The 21,324-nt window shown below is 43.9% G+C and overlaps 1 protein-coding gene across 10 annotated transcripts in view; it reads left to right on the plus strand.

Annotated features, from left to right (window-relative positions):
- Positions 1-21,324, plus strand: part of TECRL (trans-2,3-enoyl-CoA reductase like) — a 62,070-nt gene that overhangs the window by 31,748 nt on the left and 8,998 nt on the right. For 7 of the 10 annotated variants that reach the window (XM_053261125.1, XM_053261127.1, XM_053261134.1 and 4 more), the window contains 6 exons: positions 7,738-7,843; positions 11,396-11,468; positions 14,922-14,965; positions 18,021-18,072; positions 18,677-18,762; positions 20,119-20,164. In XM_053261125.1, the coding sequence (XP_053117100.1) occupies positions 7,738-7,843; positions 11,396-11,468; positions 14,922-14,965; positions 18,021-18,072; positions 18,677-18,762; positions 20,119-20,164 (407 nt within the window). The remainder of the gene's footprint in view (positions 1-7,737; positions 7,844-11,395; positions 11,469-14,921; positions 14,966-18,020; positions 18,073-18,676; positions 18,763-20,118; positions 20,165-21,324) is intronic. The other 3 variants (XM_053261135.1, XM_053261129.1, XM_053261131.1) reach the window with 1 other exon arrangement.

Here is a 21,324-nt window from a genome sequence, read left to right on the forward strand (position 1 = left end):
TGATAGGTATTGTTTGCTGATGGGCATGACAGTAAGTGCCAAGATACCTGTTTCTGGTATACCTGTCAAAAAGCTTTTAAAAAATGGCCACTGCACATGTGCAAATGACCTCTGTGAGGCCATGGATCATGCTATGCCTCGCGGAGGCCATTTGTGCATGCGCGACAGCAGGCAAAATGGTCACCACATGCAATTACAGAGGCCCAAACACCATTTTACGGGCTGCGGTGGTGACTTTTTACAGGCTGCGGTGGGAACCTTTGTAGACCCCCCCCGTGGCCTTTAGGAAGCCCCCCAAAGGGGCTAGAGGTAATTTAATTTTTTTTTTATTTTTTCAAAAAAAAAATTCCACGAAACCCCCTTCCCCCGAACCGAGCGGGTTTGATGGGGGATGGACTGAACTGGTCTGGTCAGCCGGTTCCATGCACACCTCTACTCAGTACTTGCAATCTGATTTCCTAAGAACACTCTGCTGGTATTTGGAGAGGCACACTTTAAAGATCTTGGTTACTCAGTTGCATGGAAAATAAATGCAAGGAAATACAAAAGAACCCCCCCAATTGTAAGGAACCTTTAAAAGCACCTTTAAAGGTTACAGAGACTTTTGCAGTGCCCTGGATGGATAAAAAGGGCACAGGTACAACATTCTTATATTACAGATAAAACACAATAGACTAGTTATAAGGATCTGCAAAGCACTAAAATAAAGAAACCTGACGCCAGCTACCTAACACACAGTTCCCTGGCTAAACCCTTCTCCAAAGTCAAGCCCTGGCTTCTTCTCTGAATTCACCAAAACCATGGTAGGTACTTCAGGCCCCTGCAGAGTTACTGGTTGCTGTCATGGCTTGGCCAGTGAGCCTGTTGCTTCCCCTGCCTGGCTTCAACAGTGAACAAAGAACCCCTTCACTTCCTGCTACCAGGCCCTCTAAGTCCTGGTCACCATGTGCTGAGTGGCTGATCTCTAGAAGTCACTGCCTGACAGACAGGACAGGGTTCCCTTCTGGTTCACTCTTTAGGGCAAGGGAAGAGCTGATTGCTACAAACATGGAGGGGATAAATAGTAGGACTGTATACAGAATATATAATATGATCCTATCCATGTCAGAGCCAATTGGATTGATTCCCCAGTATAAATGGGTGACCACATAGATGATCACCCAATCAGCTGCATCAGTTTGATGTAGCTTGATATTATCCACATCAAACTGAGCCAATATATTAGAACTGAACCAATGCATTATCCATAGGAAATAATGGGAAGTTACAGAAATGTCTATAACATTTGTTTTAAGTCATAATAGAATGAAAAGATGCAGGCCGCTTACCTCTCCCCCGCCTTTACTTGAATGCTTGGAGCTATGTTGGCCCTTCCTGAGAGGACTTTGCACCCCAAGCTACAGGTGGATAAATGACTGGAAGGACTAAACAGAGTAACATCACTCTTGTGAAAGAGGAAACAGTGATTTACACCAATCCCCCTTCCCTCTTCTGCCCTCAATGTCCTTCAAAAATATGTCCCTGAAGATCCCCAACCCTCAGGGTCATATTTTGTTGGGGCACTGGGAACAGCAGAGGGAAAGGGGAATGGCAAAAATAACTCTTCCCACTTTCCATGTCTGAGACTCTGTGAGCTACTGTGATTGAAAGGGAATGGAAATGTAAATCAACCAACTGCAGCATGCTTTTAGTAGCTGCAAGTCTGAAAGGTAATTTCTTCATTAGCCAGCTAGAGATGTCGATCAGACAACTCCCCTCCTTCCCCTCTCAATGTTTTTCACTCAATTCCCAGAGAGCTGGAAAAATACACAGTTTTGGGTTATATATTTTAAAAATGAAAGTGTGTGTGTGTGCGCGCGCGTGAGTGAGAGTGAGAGAGAGAGAGAGAGAGAGAGAGAGAGAATCTCTTTGCAAATGCTGCTAGACTTGTCTAAAGATTCTCATGGATTCTGCCCTGTAGGAATGAGATCATTTTTCAGGTTTGGACAGCATACTTTAGGAATTATGGGAAACGTTAATATTTTTCTAGTGATCTCTTAGGTCTTTTGTAGCAGTTCATCTTGGGAAATGTTATTTAAACATATGATTACCACAGTCCTAATGAGTAAGAAAATGTATTTGACTACTTGTTATCTTTTAATTAATTACTTGCCTAATGTCAAGTGTTAGTATACACGACAATTGATTAAGCTTGAACTTTCCCTTGCGTATCATGAATGCAGGTCAAAGCATTGACTGAAACTCAACACACAATGAATTAGTTTTCATTCAGGTCTCATAACTGGCCTCTAATGAGACAGGGCATAGCTGATAAATGAAACCCCAACAAAATGCCATCCTGACTCATCCTTGACAGTTGTTAAGTTTCTTTTTTAACCTAGCCTTCATGAGTTGAAAGCCTAGAGAGCATGTCAGAGCTATTGTTATCATTGTAGAGCCTCCTCAAATCCCTATCCTGGCTCCCATATGGCAAACTCCATCCTTGACATCAAAGCTTCCAGGGGCCATGTCTCACCATATTTTCCTGCACTTATTTTACTGGCCTACATCCTTATCTGTAAGCTTAACTTATTCACCTCTTCTTCCAATAAACAATGACAGACATCTTGCTCTCTTAAATATCTTGCTCCTTTGTTACTACCTTCTGGAACTTATCGCTTACAGCAATCCAGGTAGCAGTTGCAAGTCCCAAAGGCTGTTCTCAGCCTAGCCTGGGCTAGGATGCTTGTCTGGAATGCTGGGATCTGTGTTGATCCCAACGCTCCCACCCAGCCAAACTCAACTACTAAGCCCAGTCTTTAGCCAAGGTTAAGGGTGCGAGCATGCCCTTAACCCGGCTGCTGGGATTGTGTGGAGCTTGAACTTGGCCCTCACTGTGACTAGAGCCCTGGAAGCTGGGGTGATGGCTGGGTGCACATAGTTCTCTCAGCAAATGCTGGCTGGGAATGAGCCCTGGAGGTCATACAAAGATGAGTGTGGCCAAGCTCTGGAGTCCCCACCTGAGCCCTTCGGAGTTCATTCACAGCCGGTGTTTGGAGGCTGGGTGCATTTATCCCTCGCTGGAGGAAGAGAAAGGGAAATAAATGCATGCAACCAGCAAATGGTAGCTGGAAATGAGCCCAGAAGGGCTCATCAGGCCCTTCCGGAACTTGAGCCACGCCCCTTGTATGTGACATCATGTGCAAGGGGTGTCACTGGCACTCACACTTCACGCACCTGACAGCCAATTACAAAAACAAGAGACAGGTGAACCTTGGCCTCTGTTCTTCTTGCTCTGCTGCTGCACAAGGCAGACTGTTTCACTGTCAGACAGCTCTACCAGTAAGACATTCTTCTTAATGTCTAGCCTAAATCTGCTTCCTTATCATTTCAACTCATTCATTGAATTCCTACCTTCAGGAGCAACAGAAAACAACTTCACTCCTTTTTCTATATGACAGCCCTTCAGATATTTGAAGACGACTATCCTATCCCTGCTTAGTTTTCTATCCTCCTTTAGTCTTCCTATGACAAGAGGAAGTTATTTGCATATGTTGACTTCTATTCAAGTGAAAAGGAACCGTTTTCTCATGCCCACAATGTGTGTGGTGAAGTAAATGGCCCCCATGCACGCACAGATTTCACACAAATGGTCTCCGCGCATGTGTGGTGGATGGAACCACCGGCCCGTGGTATGCAGGGAGAGTGCTGGCAGGGTCAAGAGGAGCCGCCACCATTGCTGGGCATCCTCCATCACCATCACAACTGGTGGAGCCCTCTCACCCACCCACTCTTGCACATCCCTCAAGCCCCTTTTTGGGTAGGTAATCTCCCTTTGCTTGTAAAGGGGAATCCTTACAGGGTTCCCCTTTATAAGTATGGCTGAACTGGTTGAACTGGGATGAACTGGTTCTATCCAAACCAGACCTGGCTTGGTTTGAACTCAGACTGGCCTCATCTTTTGGGGGGCCATTTCAGTTCTTGCTTGAACCAGTCAAACTGGGCCAGTTCGAATTGAAGCATGCACACCCCTAGTTGAAAAGCACTGCAGTACATAAATATTCTTCATAATAATATTAACCCACATATTGACTTGTGCATGTTGACTCTAAGGCAGAAATATTATACTGGGTGGGTGCAGGGAATCATTACCACTATAATGGCATAAAAGTATACATCTTTATGTTGCAGAGCTTCTTAGTGTTAGCTCCTTTTGCAGTTCTCACGTGATGTGTTTGCTTCACAGTCACAGAAAGTGACCTTTCAATTATAATGTATTTTTGCCCATTTATTAATAGAATGTTTATCTCTCTCTTCAATCAAAGCTTCTCAAGCAGCGAACAATGGGTTGTATGCAAGAAAGTTGGATACTAATTAAATTAATGGGATTTAAGCCAATTATGACTAACTTGTCTCATTAACTGCAAAAGTCTGTAGTCATGACTAATTTCCTATGGATATAACCCAATGTTATATGACAGCCAATTACAAAAACAAAAACAATTACAATAAAATCAGGTCACTCAAAAAGAAGATGCAACACTTTTAACAGCATTTCATCCTGTTTTCACCATGTTTTCAGTAAGAGTGTGACTCTGTTGGTCCTTTTGGCTCTCTTGGCAGCCCTCGATACTATTGAGCATAGTATCCTTCTGGAACGTCTGAGGGAATTGGGGGTGGAGGCACTGCTGTAGATTCCCGATGGTGTCTCTTGGAGACTGTTCTTCAAAATTAGAACTTTTGTATGATGTCCTTGAGACCTCCATATCCTGTTTAACATCTACATGAAGCCACTGGGAGCAGGGGCGTAACTAATGGTAGGGCAGGCAGGGCACGTGCTCCGGGAGCCACTTGGTAGGGGGTGCCAAAAAGTGCTATTAAAAAATTATTTTTTTTAAAAAAAATTATTTAATGGCAGCGCCAGCGCAGCAGCAGTCCGCCCTTCGCACAAAGGAGCGTGTGGCACCCCCTCCACCATGAGCGGTCCCGGCGCCCCCCCATTGCCTGGCTCTGGCTGGCTGATGGGCACCGCGGGGTCCTTAATTTGCTGCGGCGGATGTAACACAGACGCCGAGGCCTGCCGCTTGGCCTGGCGCTGCCCACAGCTGCTGGCGCGCGTTGCAGTTCAGAAGCGACGCTGGGCCGAATGGCAGGCCTCGGCGTCGGGCTCTGTGTTACATCCGCCACGGCACTTCTGCGGGCGCCTAAAGTTTTTTGTCCCTCTGCCTGCTGCCGTGTGTCCTCCGACTCCTCCGAGGCGAGGGATGGCTGTGGGCGGCGCCGGGCCGAACGGCAGGCTTCGGCGTCTGTGTTACATCCGCCGTGGCTCTGTGTTACATCCGCCGCGCCAAGTCAAGGACCTTGCTTGCCACTTGCTCACCCCCACTCCTGCCCCATCTCAATTGGTTAGTGACGCCGGGCCACATGGCAGACCTCGACGTTGCTCTGGTGGCGGCCGCCGCTATGGGGACGAGTCCGGACTCCGCTTGCTCCCCCGCCACCCACAACCATCCCCTCGCCTCGGAGGACACACATTTGTGGTATTTATTATTATTTTTATTACATTATTATTACTACTATTTTATTTTATATGACTACTATTTTATTACTATAAAATACTACCGCCCTATCCATCCAAAGGCTCTGGGCGCTTGGGGGGGGCGGAGGGGGGGGGCGCAATTTCAGTGTTTGCCCTGGCCGCCGTTTTCCCTAGTTACGCCTCTGACTGGGAGAGATCATCAGGAGATTTGGTGCAGGGGGTTATCAGGATGCTGATGACACCCAAATCTATTTCTCCATGTCAGCATCATTAGGAGAAGGCATAACCTCCCTAAATGTCTGCCTGGAGGCAATAATGGGCTGGATGACGGATAACAAAATGAGGTTGAATCCAGATAAGATGGAGGTACGTATTGTGCGGGTTTGGAAATTGGGAGACAATTTTGATCTGCCGGTTTTGGATGGGGTCACGCTCCTCTGGAAGGAAGAGGTAGACAGTCTGGGGCTGCTTCTGGATCTAAACCTCTCCTTGGTATCCCAGGTTGAGGCGGTGGCCAGAGGTGCTTTTTATCAGCTTCAGCTGATACACCAGCTGCATCCATTTCTTGAGATGAACAACCTCAAAACGGTGGTACATATGCTCGTAACCTCTAGGCTGGATTATTGCAATGTGCTCTATGTGGGGCTGCCTTTATACATAGTCCAGAAACTGCAGTTGGTACAGAATGTGGGGGCCAGGTTGGTCTCCAGGTCATCGAGGAGAGACCATGTTACCGTGTTGAAAGAACTACACTGGCTGCTGACAAGTTTCCAGGCAAAATACAAGGTGCTGGTTATTATCTATAAAGTCCTAAACAGCTTAGGCCCTCAGTATTTAAGAGAACATCTTCTTCACCATGAGCCCCACTGCCTGTTAAGATCATCTGGAGAGGTTCATCTGTAGTTGCCGCCAACTTGTCTGGCGACTACTTAGGAATGGGCCTTCTCCTTTGCTGCCCGTGGACTTTGGAATGCACTCCCTGTGAGAGAGAGCCCCCATCTCTGGCAACTTTTAAATAGGCACTGAAGACACATTTATTCACCCAGGCTTTTAATTAGATCTATATTTTTAATATTGGCTTTTAAATGCTTTCATGTTTTAAACCATTTTGTTAATTTAATGTTTTAAATGATTTTAATTGTAAACCACCCAGAGATACAAGTTCTGGGCAGTATAGAAATATTTTAAATAAATAAATAAATACAGTAAGTGGGCTGTTCCCTTTGGCTCTATGACAATTTTGTTGCCCTTTGACTCTCCTTTGAAGAATCTTGTGAAGTCTGCATGGTCCTGCACGAGTTGGTGTGCATGAGTTTTGATTTGCAAATATTATTCAGCAAAATAATTTCCATACAAATTTAGGTTCGGAAGAGAGAGTGTGTGTTTGTTTATTTGTGTTTTTGTGACTACCAAAGTTTCTGAAGTGACCACTGTGCCCCTGGCATCTCCAAGATAGGGCTGAGAGAGATTCCTGCCTGCAACTGTGGAGAAGCCGCTGCCAGTCTGTGTAGACAATACTGAGCGAAATGGACCTATAGTCTGACTCAGTATATGGCAGCTTCCTATGTTCCTATGATCCATCAAAGAGAAACAGGTAGGTTATTCAACCCCAGACCTTGGGGAGCGGGCACATTTTCCAGGATGGTGGTTGAGGCAAGTGTTTCTTATAATGATTCTTCCAGTTGCAGGTATGCAGTAAGCCAGCTTTCAAAACTGTGGCTATCATATTTATCCTCTGGCTATATCTGTGGCACCATTGTATGATCTGATGCTACACTTGTGACCATAGATTTAAAGAAATAGTTGGAGAACCACTGCATTTTAGTTGGAATTTTAGTTGATGTTTCTTAGTTGAATTTTATTGGTTTTAACTTCAAATTTTATAAATGTTTTAAATGTGTTAATTTTTTGGTTTGTAATGTTGTTGTAAACTGCCTAGAGACTTTGGTAGTGGGTGGTATATAAATGTATTAAATAAACCAACAAATAAGGAATCCACATGTCAGTGCTATACTGCAAATGGTGATATGGTGATTTCTGGCACAGGGATTCTAATTTACCAACTGATGTTCTAATTTGACATCCCCTGCTGACTTACAAAGCTAGTCCAATCTGATCTACGTTATTACATAAGTGGGGTGGCTGTTATGTGACAGGGCTGCATCAAAGGCTGCAGTGTATACTTTACCTTTTATTCTCTTTCTTTGTTGTTTCTACAGTCTCGCGTGCATCTTTCATTGTTTACATTATATCAGACAACTTCTGGAGACACTCTTTGTTCATAAGATTTCAGAAGGGCATACACCTCTAAAAAATATGATCAAGGTGATTTTAGTTTGTAAAACAAAAAGTGTTTTGTTTTATGGTGTATGGAAGTGAATGGGCAAAAAAAGGAATTGATTTGGTTTCCAAAGATTCATTAGTTCTAGATACCATGCAGTACTCTGAGCACCCACTACATCTCAAGAAAGTAATCAATCAATCAATCAATCATCTTTATTATGGTCAAAGACCAGCACAGGATATAGTACAGATACAATGAAATTTTTAAAAAAGCATTAAAATGTTTATAAACCAGATAGATACACCTAAAATGTTGTGAATCCATGGCTATAATTAGCCTGCAAAGTTAATAGAGTAGATATAGAACAGGGGTAAGTACACAACTATCTTTAAAAGTAGGACATCTAAAAATACAAAATAGTTAAGATAGATAAGCCTTTCCATGAGCGGGATCTTGTAATTGCCTTCCAGAATGGCAGAGGGAAGGCATGACACCGGGCAAGGGTGAATACTCTTCAATGGCTTGGTATTTACAATTGTGATAGACATGCAGAGGGGGGAGACAATGAATCTATGACTATCTGGGGCCTTACTTAAATATGTCTGGCGTTCCATGTCCAGAACCCACTGTTTGATGGCTGTTTTCGCCTTGTCCCAGCCCATAGCAAGCAGACGGGATGGGGAGAAGCCCAGATGTGTCACTTTGTTGTTGACTGCCCATTACCAAGAGGATTGCCCATTTCCAAGAGGATTCCTGCAGGCCCCATGGACAAAGGTCTAGTTTGAGCCAGTGGTTGAGAACAGTCATCCACTTTTATCATGCCAGTTTCTAGCCATAGAGTGGCACTGGAGACACAGCAAGGCACTTGGTCTCTCACTTGGTCACTAAGGTCTCTCTCAAGAATTTAGATTGAGCACGTTCCAGAATAGCAAGATTGGATGGAGATCCTGGGTGGGTGCCATATAATAATTGGGCCAGCAGCTTGGCTTCGTATAGTTTGAGCACTGCAGGTACATAATGGCTGCCTCTAGAATGAAGGAACCTCAAGATGGCAGTGGAACTCCTCTGTGCTGCTATGGCAATGTGATCATAATGGGCCCTTCTTGAGCCAGAGGCATGGAGGTATGTAAAGCAGGCGACCTGCTCAATTCTGTTTCCATCAATATTCCAATGGTAGGTCTTCGGTCTTCTAGTGAAGGCCATGACCTTGGTTTTTTGGTAGTTTATTTCAAGTTGTTCACTCTTGCAGTGCTGTGATAATATTGCCATCGCCCTTCTGAAGCCTACAAAGAAGTCCTCCAAAGCATAGCAGCATCGTCTGCATAGAGTAAGATGGGGATGGCTCTTCTGGCCAACTTGCAAGGGTGGCAGTCAGGGTTATTGAGACAGCTCATCATGGCATTAATATAGAAGTTGAACAATAGTGGGGCCAGGATACATTCTTGTTTAACTTCCTTCTGGGTTGATATGGGGTTCGTAAGGTGTCATTACATCTCTACATCTCACCTTGAGTGATGTGGAGGAGCCAGCGTGGTGCAGTGGTTAGAGTGCTGGACTAAGACCGGGGAGACCCGAGTTCAAATCCCCATTCAGCCATGATACTAGCTGGGTGACTCTGGGCCAGTTACTTCTCTCTCAGCCTAACCTACTTCACATGTTTATTGTAAGGAGAAACCTAAGTATGTAGTACACCACTCTGGGCTCCTTGGAGGAAGAGCGGGATATAAATGCAAATGATGATGATGATGTCTGTGTGAAGGGCACAGATCAGATAAAGCAGACGTCGGTCAATTGAGGAGGATTCAAGCTTTTCCCATAGCTTAACTTGGGAGATAGAATCAAATGCAGCCTTAAGATCTATAAAGAAGAGGAGAGCAAAAAAACCCGTGAACAAAAAATGAAAAATAAAATGTCTGAACAGACTCTAAACACACTGAAAAGCAGTCAAACTGATATAAAATATGTAAAAAAGATCGCCTTTATGAAATTGCCAAAGTCACCTGGCCCAACGTGGACACACAAGACAGGCATGTCGCCAAAATGATGGTAAACGGACACCTTATCCAATTGTGGTCAAACCACATGAATTGCCAGCCCACAATGAAAACATCTTATAACACATACAAAAATAAATGACCAAATTCAAAGTAAAAATGCAACATACAAAACCAATAAATATACAGAACAAATATGAAAATTGGAGAACTAGTAAGTAATATGTAGGTATCCAGGCAAAATCCAAGATGTCTTCAGGATAAGGAATTGTAATGAGTACATGCAGTTCAAGTTATGAACCTTGAGGCTTCAATATGCTTGGAAAAGTTTGAATGTTAGTAATGTTACTCTACCTTCATCCTGTATTAATGGGAAACAGCCCCTGATGAAGCGCTTTGTGAAACAGCTACTTATCCTGGGGTGGTTGTAGTGTGCTATCCCTTGTTTGATTCGTCATCCACCAACAGTCATTACAGAGCATGTTGCTTTCTTTTTTCTGAATCAAGGACTTACGACTTGAACTCAATGCATTATTCTGACATCAGTGGTGTCTTGTCACTGGAAATAATAGAACTATGTGGTGCTTACTAAGAGCGCAGCAGCCCATATTGATACATATTAGACACACCTGCTCTAGGGGGCCAAGGAAATGCAAAATAGCAGTTGTTGAAGCCAAGCAGAAGGAGGATAGGGTAGAGGATCTATGAGATTTGGGTTGAACATGGATCATAAATGGATGGACAGCAGGGAGTTAGGGCCAGGCTCATTGTAATAATGAAGGGAAGGATCCAGACTCATGGGAATTAGGGGTGTGCATGAAATGATTCAACACTGAACCAGTTCACATTGAACCAGGCCAGTTCGGGAACATTGGCTTGGCGTTGAACGGGTGGCCCGGGGTGGGGGGCAGCAAGAGAGGTATTTTAAGGGTCTCAATTCCAGCCTCCGTGAATAGGCAGAGGCCTTTTGTGTGGTGTCCACGCATGCACAGGGGCCAGTTGCATGGCCATGGAATTAGCATAGCAAAGCAAATGGTGTCCATGTATCCATGGATGCCATGCAAATGTGCTGCCACAGAGGCCAGAACCATGCAGCCACTGCATGGGCAGCATGCTAAAAAGGGTATTGTGGCATGCGCTTTGACTGTGGGCTGTGCCAGTAGGGGGCCCAACCCAGGCTCCCCCTTACCACTTCCCAGGACCTCCATCCCTTTACCTGTAAAGGGGAGCCCTCACCTGATTCCCCATTTACAAGTCTTAGCTACTCAAAATCCCCAACCAGTTTGGTCAAACAGAATGGACTGGCTGGTCTGTTCGATTGAACCAGTTCGAGAACACACGGTTAAATTTGAATTCGATTCAAATTTGAACTGAACTGCAATTTTTGGTTTGTGCACACCCCTAATGGGAATTGAGTGTTGTGGGAACTAAAAGACAGTCACAAAGTCAGGGGAGAAATATGAGAAAGGCCCACAAATCACATGATTGGATGGGTGTAGAAGTGCAAAGGAGCTGGTCACTTTCAAAATGTTGCCTATTCTGCCAAATAATTTGAAGGCTGTCACTCATTATGATATTATATCTGCATCTTCATTACAGGGTTGTACTTTTTACTGGGGATTCACTTCTTGGATTGCTTACTACATCAATCACCCACAATACACTCCTCCATGTAAGTAGAACAAAGGAGATCTTGCATTTAAAACTTGCTTCATTCTGCAAGAATTCCCCAAGGCACTTTGTTCAGGATTTTTTTTTTAACAAGCAAGCCATTAGAATTCTGATCAGAGAATATCTAGTAAAGTTTGCAGAGTTGAAAGGCACGGAAAGAAAAATACAGTTTCCACAGAGTGTGTGACTTCATATAACTTCCCATGAGGGGTCACACAGATGACCAGTACGCATGCATGGTGGCCTCCAAAATTAACACCACCAGCGTGAAGAGGCCCAGATTGGGACCTAAATGGCTGAAAGAGCCAAAAACCACCTAAACCGGGTCAATTTGAGACTGGGGGGAGGCCGGCAGGGGGAGGGGGAACCTCCAGAGAAACCCCCCTGCAGCCGTGGCAGCGCCTCCCCCCGAGGCAGCTCCCCCCCGACTGGCTCAAATTTGAGCCAAACTGGGTGTGTGTGTGTGTGTGTGTGTCTATCTGCAGTGGCAAAACTGAACAAGCCCAGTCCATTTGAGTCTGGTTCAGACTAAAACCCAACCAGGCTTACCGGTTTCACGCACACCCCTATCTCCTAGGTGTGCTGGGGAACTGCATGCATCACAGCATTCAAGGACTTCTTACAGGATCTGGGGCCTCAGTCCCTGCTGTGGGATTCCATGCAGACATCTCCACCTTCACACCTCACACAATGAAGCTCAGTGGTGAGAGCACCAAGCAGTAGCAGCCAGTGAGGGCGCCATGGGCGGTGGGGGTGGAGAGAGGCAGCTTTAAGCATAAATAGTAGGTGCTTAGCTCTGCTGCAGTCGCACCTGCAAGCTGCTCTGAGCAGCAGCGCACTACCTGGCACTCTGTGGTGGGGGACCAGCTCTGCCACTCACATGGCTGCTGATGGGGGATTGGCTCCACAGAAGCCAGGGGAGTGGTGGAGCCGATCTCACACTGCAGGCAGTGCTGGGCAGCATACAGGTGCAGCCAGAGTGGAGGTAAGCACCTGCTAATTTATGCTTAAACCTGCCTCTCGCTGCCCCCTCATATTGGTGCCTGCACTGGCCGCTTCTGGCATCAAGGCTTACCAGAAGAGACTCAGACACTTAGCATGTTTTATTGATTTCATCACCATGCTCCAGGACCTAGAGACCTGATCCAACCTAGATTCCAGTTAATAACCAACTGGATCTGGTAACTCATCCTTATTATTTCACACAGAGAGTGGGATAGTGCCCAAAATGTACCATTAATTTTGCCAAGGAAGACCTATAGCAATATCATATTTATATGATGTTGGGAAATGTAGTTGAGAGGTTGTGGAGGAAAATTTAGGCTGCTAGGTAGATACTGAAGTCCTGGACCCCCAAGGTAGCATTCTCAGAAATGCTAGTTGCTCCACGTGCAGGGCCAGTGAGACAGGCAGAGCTGAGAGGGTCTTAATTAGGGGTGTGCACGGAACTGGCTGGCCTGGTTTGGTTTGAGTTCGAACCAGACCTGAACTGGACCGGGTCAGTTCAGTCTGGCACCCCCTTTAACCCCCTCCCGGTTTGGTTTGGTTGGGGGGGTGTTCTGAGGCTGTGGCAGGGGTCCGCAAAGGTTCCCCCTCCCCTGCCAAGCTCCCATCTGTCCCAAACCATCCCATTTGGCTGTTCTTCGGCCGGTTTGGGCCTTTCCCCCAGCAGTGCGGTGACAATTTTGGAGGCCACCACACCTGCACAATGGGCCTCTGCATGGCCTGGGTCATGCCAGGCCATGCAGAGGCCAATTGTGCAGGTGTGGTGGCCTCCAAAATGACCATCACACTGCTGGGGGAAAGGCCCAAACAACGGCCAAGTGGACCAGTTTGGGATGGATGGGGGCTCGTGTGTGTGGGACGTCCACAGACCTCCCCACCACCTCAGAGAACCCCCCCCCCCGAGGGCCCAAATGGGCCAGAGGGGTTCAGTCCAGGACAGGACTGAACCAGGGGTGGTTTGGTTTGACCCCGAACCATTGAACTGAACCAGTTCAACGTTGAACGTGTTTGCAGTCAAACCTGTTGTTTGCACATCCCTAATCTTAATGTGTGGATGAGACGGTAGTGCTGGGAGGAGAGGTTTAGATTTGTTCGGCACTGGGATACATTTTGGGACAAGATGAGCCTGTACAAAAAGGACAGGTTCCACTTTAACCAAGTTGGAACCAGACTGCTGGCATTTAAAATCAAAAAGGTCACAGAACAGCTTTTAAAATGAGGCCTGTGGGATAGGAGCTGGGCAATATCAGGTTTGGTAAATACCATCCCTTGAGGTGTGAAGGTAAATGCTTCAGATAAACCAGAAGGGGACAGAGTAAAGAGGCTTCAAGCACCTACACTTTGCCCTGGTCTTTCAGTTTGAACATAGGGCGGGAGAGGGATGAAAGGCAGACATTTAACAGGTGCAGTTTCCCTAATCACTTCCTAGAGATGCTCCTGATGAATTTCTGCCTGATGCATCTCTGATCAAGGCAAAATATGCATGTGCGGAGCCTCATTTAGAAAAGCCATCATCATATACCAGACTGTACAAAGTCTTTACAGCTTATATGGTGCTTATAAACCCCTGCTAACTGGGCAAAGAGGCACCTTTTACCATGGTGATTCTCTTTATTTAGTAGAGGGAGAGTAACTGGCCCTATCCACCCCCAGCACAGTACTTCCAGTGACTGTTGCTGGTGTCTATCTTATGTTTCTTTTTAGAATGTGAGCCCTTTGGGGACAGGGTTTCATCTTATTTGTTTGTTATTAGTCTATGTAAACCGCCCTGAGCCATTTTTGGAAGGGCGGTATAGAAATCGATGATGATGATGATGATGATGATGATAATAATAATGGTGCAGAAGTTAAGATGGGCACCTTAACTTGCAATTTCCATTCTTTTTAGAGCACGAGTGAAAATGTAAAGCATCTTAACTCTCATCTTAAATTGAAGGTTTTTGGATAACTGAATAGAGCCAGCATGGTGTAGTGGTTAGAGTGCTGGACTAGGACCGGGGAGACCTGAGTTCAAATCCCCATTCAGCCATAAAACTAGCTGGGTGACTCTGGGCCAGTCACTTCTCTCTCAGCCTAACCTACTTCACAGGGTTGTTGTAAAAGATAAACTCAAGTATGTAGTACACAGCTCTGGGCTCCTTGGAGGAAGAGCGGGATATAAATGTAATAATAATAATAATAATATATGTGAGCGGACTTAGCAATGCAATACTCTTGTGCTGAAAGATATTTGTGAGGTTCAGCAACATATTGAATTGATCTAGCTCTATGTCTGAGTTTCAAATCCAGCTTTTTATAGCTCATGAAGTAATACTTGCTTAAGGGTCAAATATGTCTGAGTGAGGCTTCTAAGCAGAACAAGGCCTATACATGATTTAACCAAAAGAAGGACTCAAGCAGATTTCAGATTATGTATACAATTAATGCATTACTGTATTATGTTTTCTAGCATTTGGGAACAAGCAAATTACATTTTCAGCCCTTGTCTTTCTGGTAAGTATGGGGAAAGGGGAGGGGGAGGGTAATAAATATTACCATGCAAAATAATATATGGTGTTGTATAGCCTCTCACAAAAGGAGGAGTAAATGTGTTTATTAATGATAGACTAATAGCATATTTCTTGAGAGGGCTTTTTGAATAGTATCACTGGAATGGACGGAATAGTTCTTGTAGATCTGGAGCATTGCAAAGGCCTGGTGCTTACCCGAATGTGCTGTGAAATCCTAAGTATTTTGAATGTAGTCTCCAACATGCCTGGGAGACCACCTACACAGGTGGGATGTTTAAAAAATTATCCTCATCTGAATTTATCCCTAGACCTTGGGTATCTGTATGATCTGCTCTTGTTTCTGGAGTAGTGCTGATATTTCTCTTCTGAGAAATAGAGTTTTTTCTGAGGCAATGACTAAATTTCAGAAGAAACTCCTAAAAGCACTTTTGACATTCAAGTGCCATGGGTACCACAAGTGCTTCTGGGAAATGGGGAGTGGTTTTTTGTTTGTTTAACCTCCATGGCTTCAGCCATGGATGTAGCCTCAGAAAATACTTCATTCAGCAGATGCAGTCATGCCACTGAAGGGCCTAGTTTAATTGAAGGGGGGAAAGTTCCTTTTAAACTGAAGCTGCAGAAGGCATGTGTGTGCTCTCTCCAGAGTGAACGTGCAGCCCCAGTACGAGGAGGAAGAGGAGAGGCAATTGACAGGGCCAGGGTCCCAACAGACATGTCCGATCTCCAACAGAGTTCCTCAGTGATAGTAAGGAGCCTCCCAAGAGTTCCAAAAGGTCTCTGATGTTGTGGTGAAGCTCTTTCTGACAGTGCCTGATGTTGGGCATTTTGGGTCCAACATACCTGCTGAGCCCAACACAATACTGCTGAATACGTCTCTAGTTTGGATTAAAACCTAAACCAGTGAAATATTCTCAATTTATCTGCTCCTTGATCCCCTAGCCCCTTCCCATTAATTCACATTTCTTTGTGGACTAGTGGTGGTACTCCAGCCGTGATGAGAAGGGAGGAGAGAGGTCTCTCACTCTCCCGTGGCTGGTGGCTGGTGATGATGAACTGTGTAGGCCTTGCTAGTCTTTGGAAAAGTTCAGTTTGCCCAGGACAGCTGGAATGCCACTTCCTTCTAATCACAACTGGAGTGCTGCCTCCACCAGCCCAATTTGTATGTGCAGTGTAAAGAAAAGGATAAGGAGGGATCTGGAAACCTGGAGGGATGAAAGGGGCCTTGGTATGAGGAAGGGAAGGAGGGAGCTTGGGACCTTTTTGGTGGGATATACAAGGCCCAAAATGAATCAAGTCATTTCCAATCCAATCCAATGTGAGCTGAGTAGGGGGAACCTGTCACTAGCAACCTAGACACATTTGTATTCTGAACTAAGTAATAATGAATTTCAGCTTCATTTGTAGTTCTTTTAAAAAAGATAAGCTTTCTGTACCTTTAACCTTGGCATATAACTTCCATAATTCCATCTTTAGACTCTAGATCAGGCCTACACAATATGTAATCCATAAAACCAAACAGAGCCAGTACAATGGATGGTGGAAGACCAATGATTTTATAAACTTCCTGGCTTTTATGCCTGCCTAGGACAGGAAAAACATGGCTCTGTCAAACATCTAACAGGACACAATATCTGGCTGGCAATATGTATGGTAGCCACAAATAAAAACAAAAACAAGTCCCCTGTGTCAGACAAAAGAGTATATGTCTAGGAAATGCTGACTGAATCTATGGGATATAAAATATTACACATGTAACCCAATGTTGGGAAATAGGTTACCCCTGGAAATACCATGCTCCATATAGTATGGACAAAGACATTTAATGTATGAACCAAAACCCAAATAAAATGGTTACAACACTGTAAGTGATGACAATAAATTATATATAAACACAAAATAAGGATCCTAATAGTAACCAATGAAAAATGAACAATACCCATATAAACACATACCAGAAAAAATATGTTAATGAATAATAACAAAATGATGCCAAAGACTAATGTCCATGATTGTCCATACTAGCTAATAATAATAAACACAGAAATGCTGGGAAGATAAACACATGCTGAATGAATAATTTATTCAAACAAATCACTGTGCTCTATCCAGATAACTCCTCCACCGATGTGGGTGTGTTGAGATATCAAGTGGCATTCGATGGAAATGCCTACCAATGCCTCAAATGCTGGCAGATGGTAATTGATGAAAGTGCCAAAATTAGTGCCTGACAGGCACCCGGGTTCTATGCCCGTTTCGAGGTCACCCTCTTCCTCATGGGCAATCAGATAATTTTCCATTGGAGAAATTGTTCAACACTATAAAATACAAATGTAAATACAAATATACATGTATACAATGCTCCATTTCCAAAATATATATATCCCAGTTTGCCCCATCGGTACAAATACCTACTGTGTCTCTTAGTAGCACAAGTAAATTTTTACAGAAAAAAAATTTCTTCGAGCGGCTGTTATCTTTTTTCCTGCCTGCTGTAATCCATAAAACCAAACACAGCCAGTAAAATGGAATGTGGAAGACCAATTATTTTATAAACTTCCTGGCTTTTCTGCCTGCCTAGAACAGGAAAAACATGGCTCTGTCAAGCATCTGACAGGACGCAATATCTGGCTGGCAATCTGTATGGTAGGCCACAAGTTGTAAAAGTCTAGTTTTAAAGCTTGGATCCTAAGATGCTTTCTTGAAAGGAAATGCAATTGAAATATAGAGATACATTTAAAAGTAAATATGCTGAGTATCAGGATGTAGATCTAAGAAATAGATATGCAAATTACCTTAAGTCAGCTTCTTGTTGATATTATCAGGACTTCGCCATTTGTGAGCAATATCTATTCATTTCTTGAGATCTATGGTCTTGCTCAGTGTGAAATTTTTATGGGACTCTGCTGTCCTTACCAATACATATGAATTACATATTTGCTGGGATTTTCATTAACTGATCTTAATCTCTACACTGGGGCCAGTAATTATATGATTGTATTGTGCAAAATTAACAAAGAAATTTTCACAATGTTTTGCAGATATGCGAAGCTGGGAATCATTTTATCAATGTTTCTTTAGTCCATCAATCAGGTTTGTAGTTTTTATTTTTCAGTTGCCTAACCACAGCAGCACTCCCCATGAGGCAAGTGGCTTTGAATGAAGCTGTAAATAGAGATGTGCAAACAGGTTTGACATAGAACGTGAGTGAAGTCTGGTGCTAAATTCAGGGGCCATGGAACTCGACATCTTCACTCATCCAAATGCTATCATGATGCAGATGATGCCTGACCCCAGAATCCTGTGTTTGGTTAATTATGATCTCACAACACCAAAGCCTTGTCTCATTGGGAAATATGGTAGACAATGGATGTTATAATTATTTCCTTTTGTGGTGCACTGCGGTGGTGCACTTCCATTTTCATTTATAGTGGTGCACTGCAGTGCTTTCTACACCTACACAATTTAAAATACTTTGCCAACTGATTTAATTTTTTTTCAGTCATATGAACCTGCTACCTTGTGAGAGGGAGAACAATTCTTTGTTAGTCCTTCCTCAGAACCTGAGCTTTTACAAATTCAGGACAATGAGCACAAATGGTCTTATATTGAGAATAGCTCCTCCAGCTACGAATGTTAATACACTTTTTTCCTAATTCCTGGTCCTTTAAAATAATATTTTCCCCTTTCTCCAAAGGAAACAAAACCTCTTTCCCGAGTCCATCAATCAACCCTTTCACATGGCTGTTTACACTGGTTTCCTGTCCAAACTATACATATGAGGTATTTTTTTTTCATCATTCACTTGCTACATTCTTTCAAGGTATTTTCACAGGACCTGAGAAGTCCAGATTTTTACATAACCTTTTAACTTTACTTGCAAATTGTTTATTTTTAAAAGTTTTTCGCTCAATAAATGTGAATGTTTTGCCTACATGAGGCCAAGATTAATTTATGGTCCCAAGAAAGTTGCAAAACAGAGCCTTCTTGCATGCAGAAGGTCCCATGTTCACCCCCGGTAGAATCTCCAGGTAGGCCTGGGAGAGACTTCTGAATGAAACTTTGGAGAATTGCTGCCAGTCAGTGTAGACCAGGGATTCTCAACGTGTGGGTCCCCAGATGTAATTGGACTTCAACTCCCATAATTCCCAGCCAAAGGCCACTGGGGCTGGGGATTATGGGAGTTGAAGTCCAATAACATCTGGGGACCCACACATTGAGAAACCCTGGTGTAGACAATACTGAGATAGTCAGACAATACAAGGCAGCTTTCTCTGTTCCTAACCTCAATCTAGTTCCTTGAGTTCCTGGGAGAAACATTTACACCCGGCCCCTTCGTATATCGGACCTTTCAGGTGTGCCATTATCATTAGATTTCTCTTCAGACATGCAAAACAAACAAACAAACAAACAAAAAAACCCACCCCAACACTGTACTCTGTACCTAAGAGCACTGTACCTAAGAGCACATAGGCAAGCCCCAGCCTGGCAATGATGTGCTGAGAAGCCTCACTCAACTACACTCTCCATGCATGCCACATTTGTACACTCTCCATGCATACCATAATAATGATTGCCATTGCTTTTGTGAGCAAAAGGCTTCTGATCATGGAAGCAACCACAATCACACTTATATTATAGCAGTTGCCTCTTCAGATAATTGCTATAGAGATCTTGAGGCTTCTTGGTGCACCAGTGTTGCAGTGGGACATGTTCTCACAATGCATGTTCTCAGAATGTTGTACATGAGTACAATGACTCTTTCTTTCTTTCTTTCTTTCTTTCTTTCTTTCTTTCTTTCTTTCTTTCTTTCTTTCTTTCTTTTTTTGCATGTCTGAAGAGGGCTTGGGCTTTATGTGGTTCTTCAGGTCCATTCTGAGTCTTGTCCCATTTCTCAGGGTGATCATTTGGGGTTTATTTTTTGTCTACTCACCTGCCAATGCTATCTGGGGAGACCATCTATGCATACAGAATGGCAGGGTAAGTCCTGTGAGAGAAGACTCTGTTGAGGACTCTTGGAGAACTGTTTTTGAGTCCAGCTGTCAGGAAGTGGTGGATTAGAATAGATAACTACTGGTGAGACTTGGCATAAAGCAGTGTATTTATCACAGTGGAGTGTGTTTTTTTCTCTTGCAACAGATTGGCTCTTGGGTGAGCTTTACAGTGATGACGCAAACTCTGCCAGGTAAGAGCCAGCCAGTAAATAGGAAAACAAAATGGTGCAACAGATGGGAAATTAGATCCCTCCCTCCTCCCAGGGTATGCAGCTCAGTGGTAGAGTATCTGCTTTGCATGCAGATGGTCCCAGATTCAATCCCTGTCTGCTCCAGATAGGGCTGGGAAAAACTCCTGCCTGAAACCTTGGCGAGCCAAAGCCAGTCAGTTTGGACAATACTGAGCTAGATGGACCAGTGGTCCTACTTAGTATCAGGCAGCTTCCTATGTTTCACCCCTCACAAGGAGTATAGTCAGCACAGTTTAGAATTAATTAATGCTATTTTCTGAAAGCAACAGAAGCAGAAATTATAAATTAGTAACTTTTCTTTAAACATAGAACTGAAAGTTCTCAGCTGAGAACTTCAGGCTTGAATGCTGGCAGGGCCAAAGGGAGGCAATACTATTCTGGCTCACCTTTTTTTACTTGTCATCATGATTTACAGTGGCAGTAGTCCTCTAGTTGGCTGGCAGCCATCATTTTAATTCCCAGAAGTCTCCTAGGAACAATGTCATGGCAAAATCCTCAGGGGACCTCTGGGAAATAGGAATAGTGGCCAATAGCTGGTAGCCACCACACATGGCCTTTAATCCCCATTTGCCTCTACTAGTGAAATTGGGATTATTAAATGAGGGGAGAGGGCATTTTGACCCAGCCCTGATTTTAGGTGATCTATTGAATTTCTCTAATATGTGCATATTACAAAACCTCAACATAGGGTGTGGACAGACATCTATTTTAAGGGTGGTGGAAGGAAAACACATTCACTGCATTAAGATGCATTTGTTTTCTGGACTGAGAATGTATGTTCAAACAATTTCCACTACACTTAGATTTTTTTGCCTGACTTCACCCTTTGATGCCCTCTTGAGACATTGGAGGAAATAGAAGGCAAATTAAAATGCAATGTGCTTGAAGAAATCAACATGTTGATATTTTCTTTTCATTTTTGATACACAGACAGGATCCTTAATCACATCCATACTGATTAAAATGGGGGTCTGATTGAATTATCAGCTAAAGTTTAGTTGATTAACTAATTAAATTGATCAAAACAATAGAGTCTGGGACCATTATGTGCACTGGGATCATCATGTGCACGATATGGAAAGTGGGGGACTGGACTAAAA

Source organism: Hemicordylus capensis, chromosome 6 (genome assembly GCF_027244095.1).
Source record: "Hemicordylus capensis ecotype Gifberg chromosome 6, rHemCap1.1.pri, whole genome shotgun sequence".
Classification (NCBI taxonomy): Eukaryota; Metazoa; Chordata; class Lepidosauria; order Squamata; family Cordylidae; genus Hemicordylus; species Hemicordylus capensis.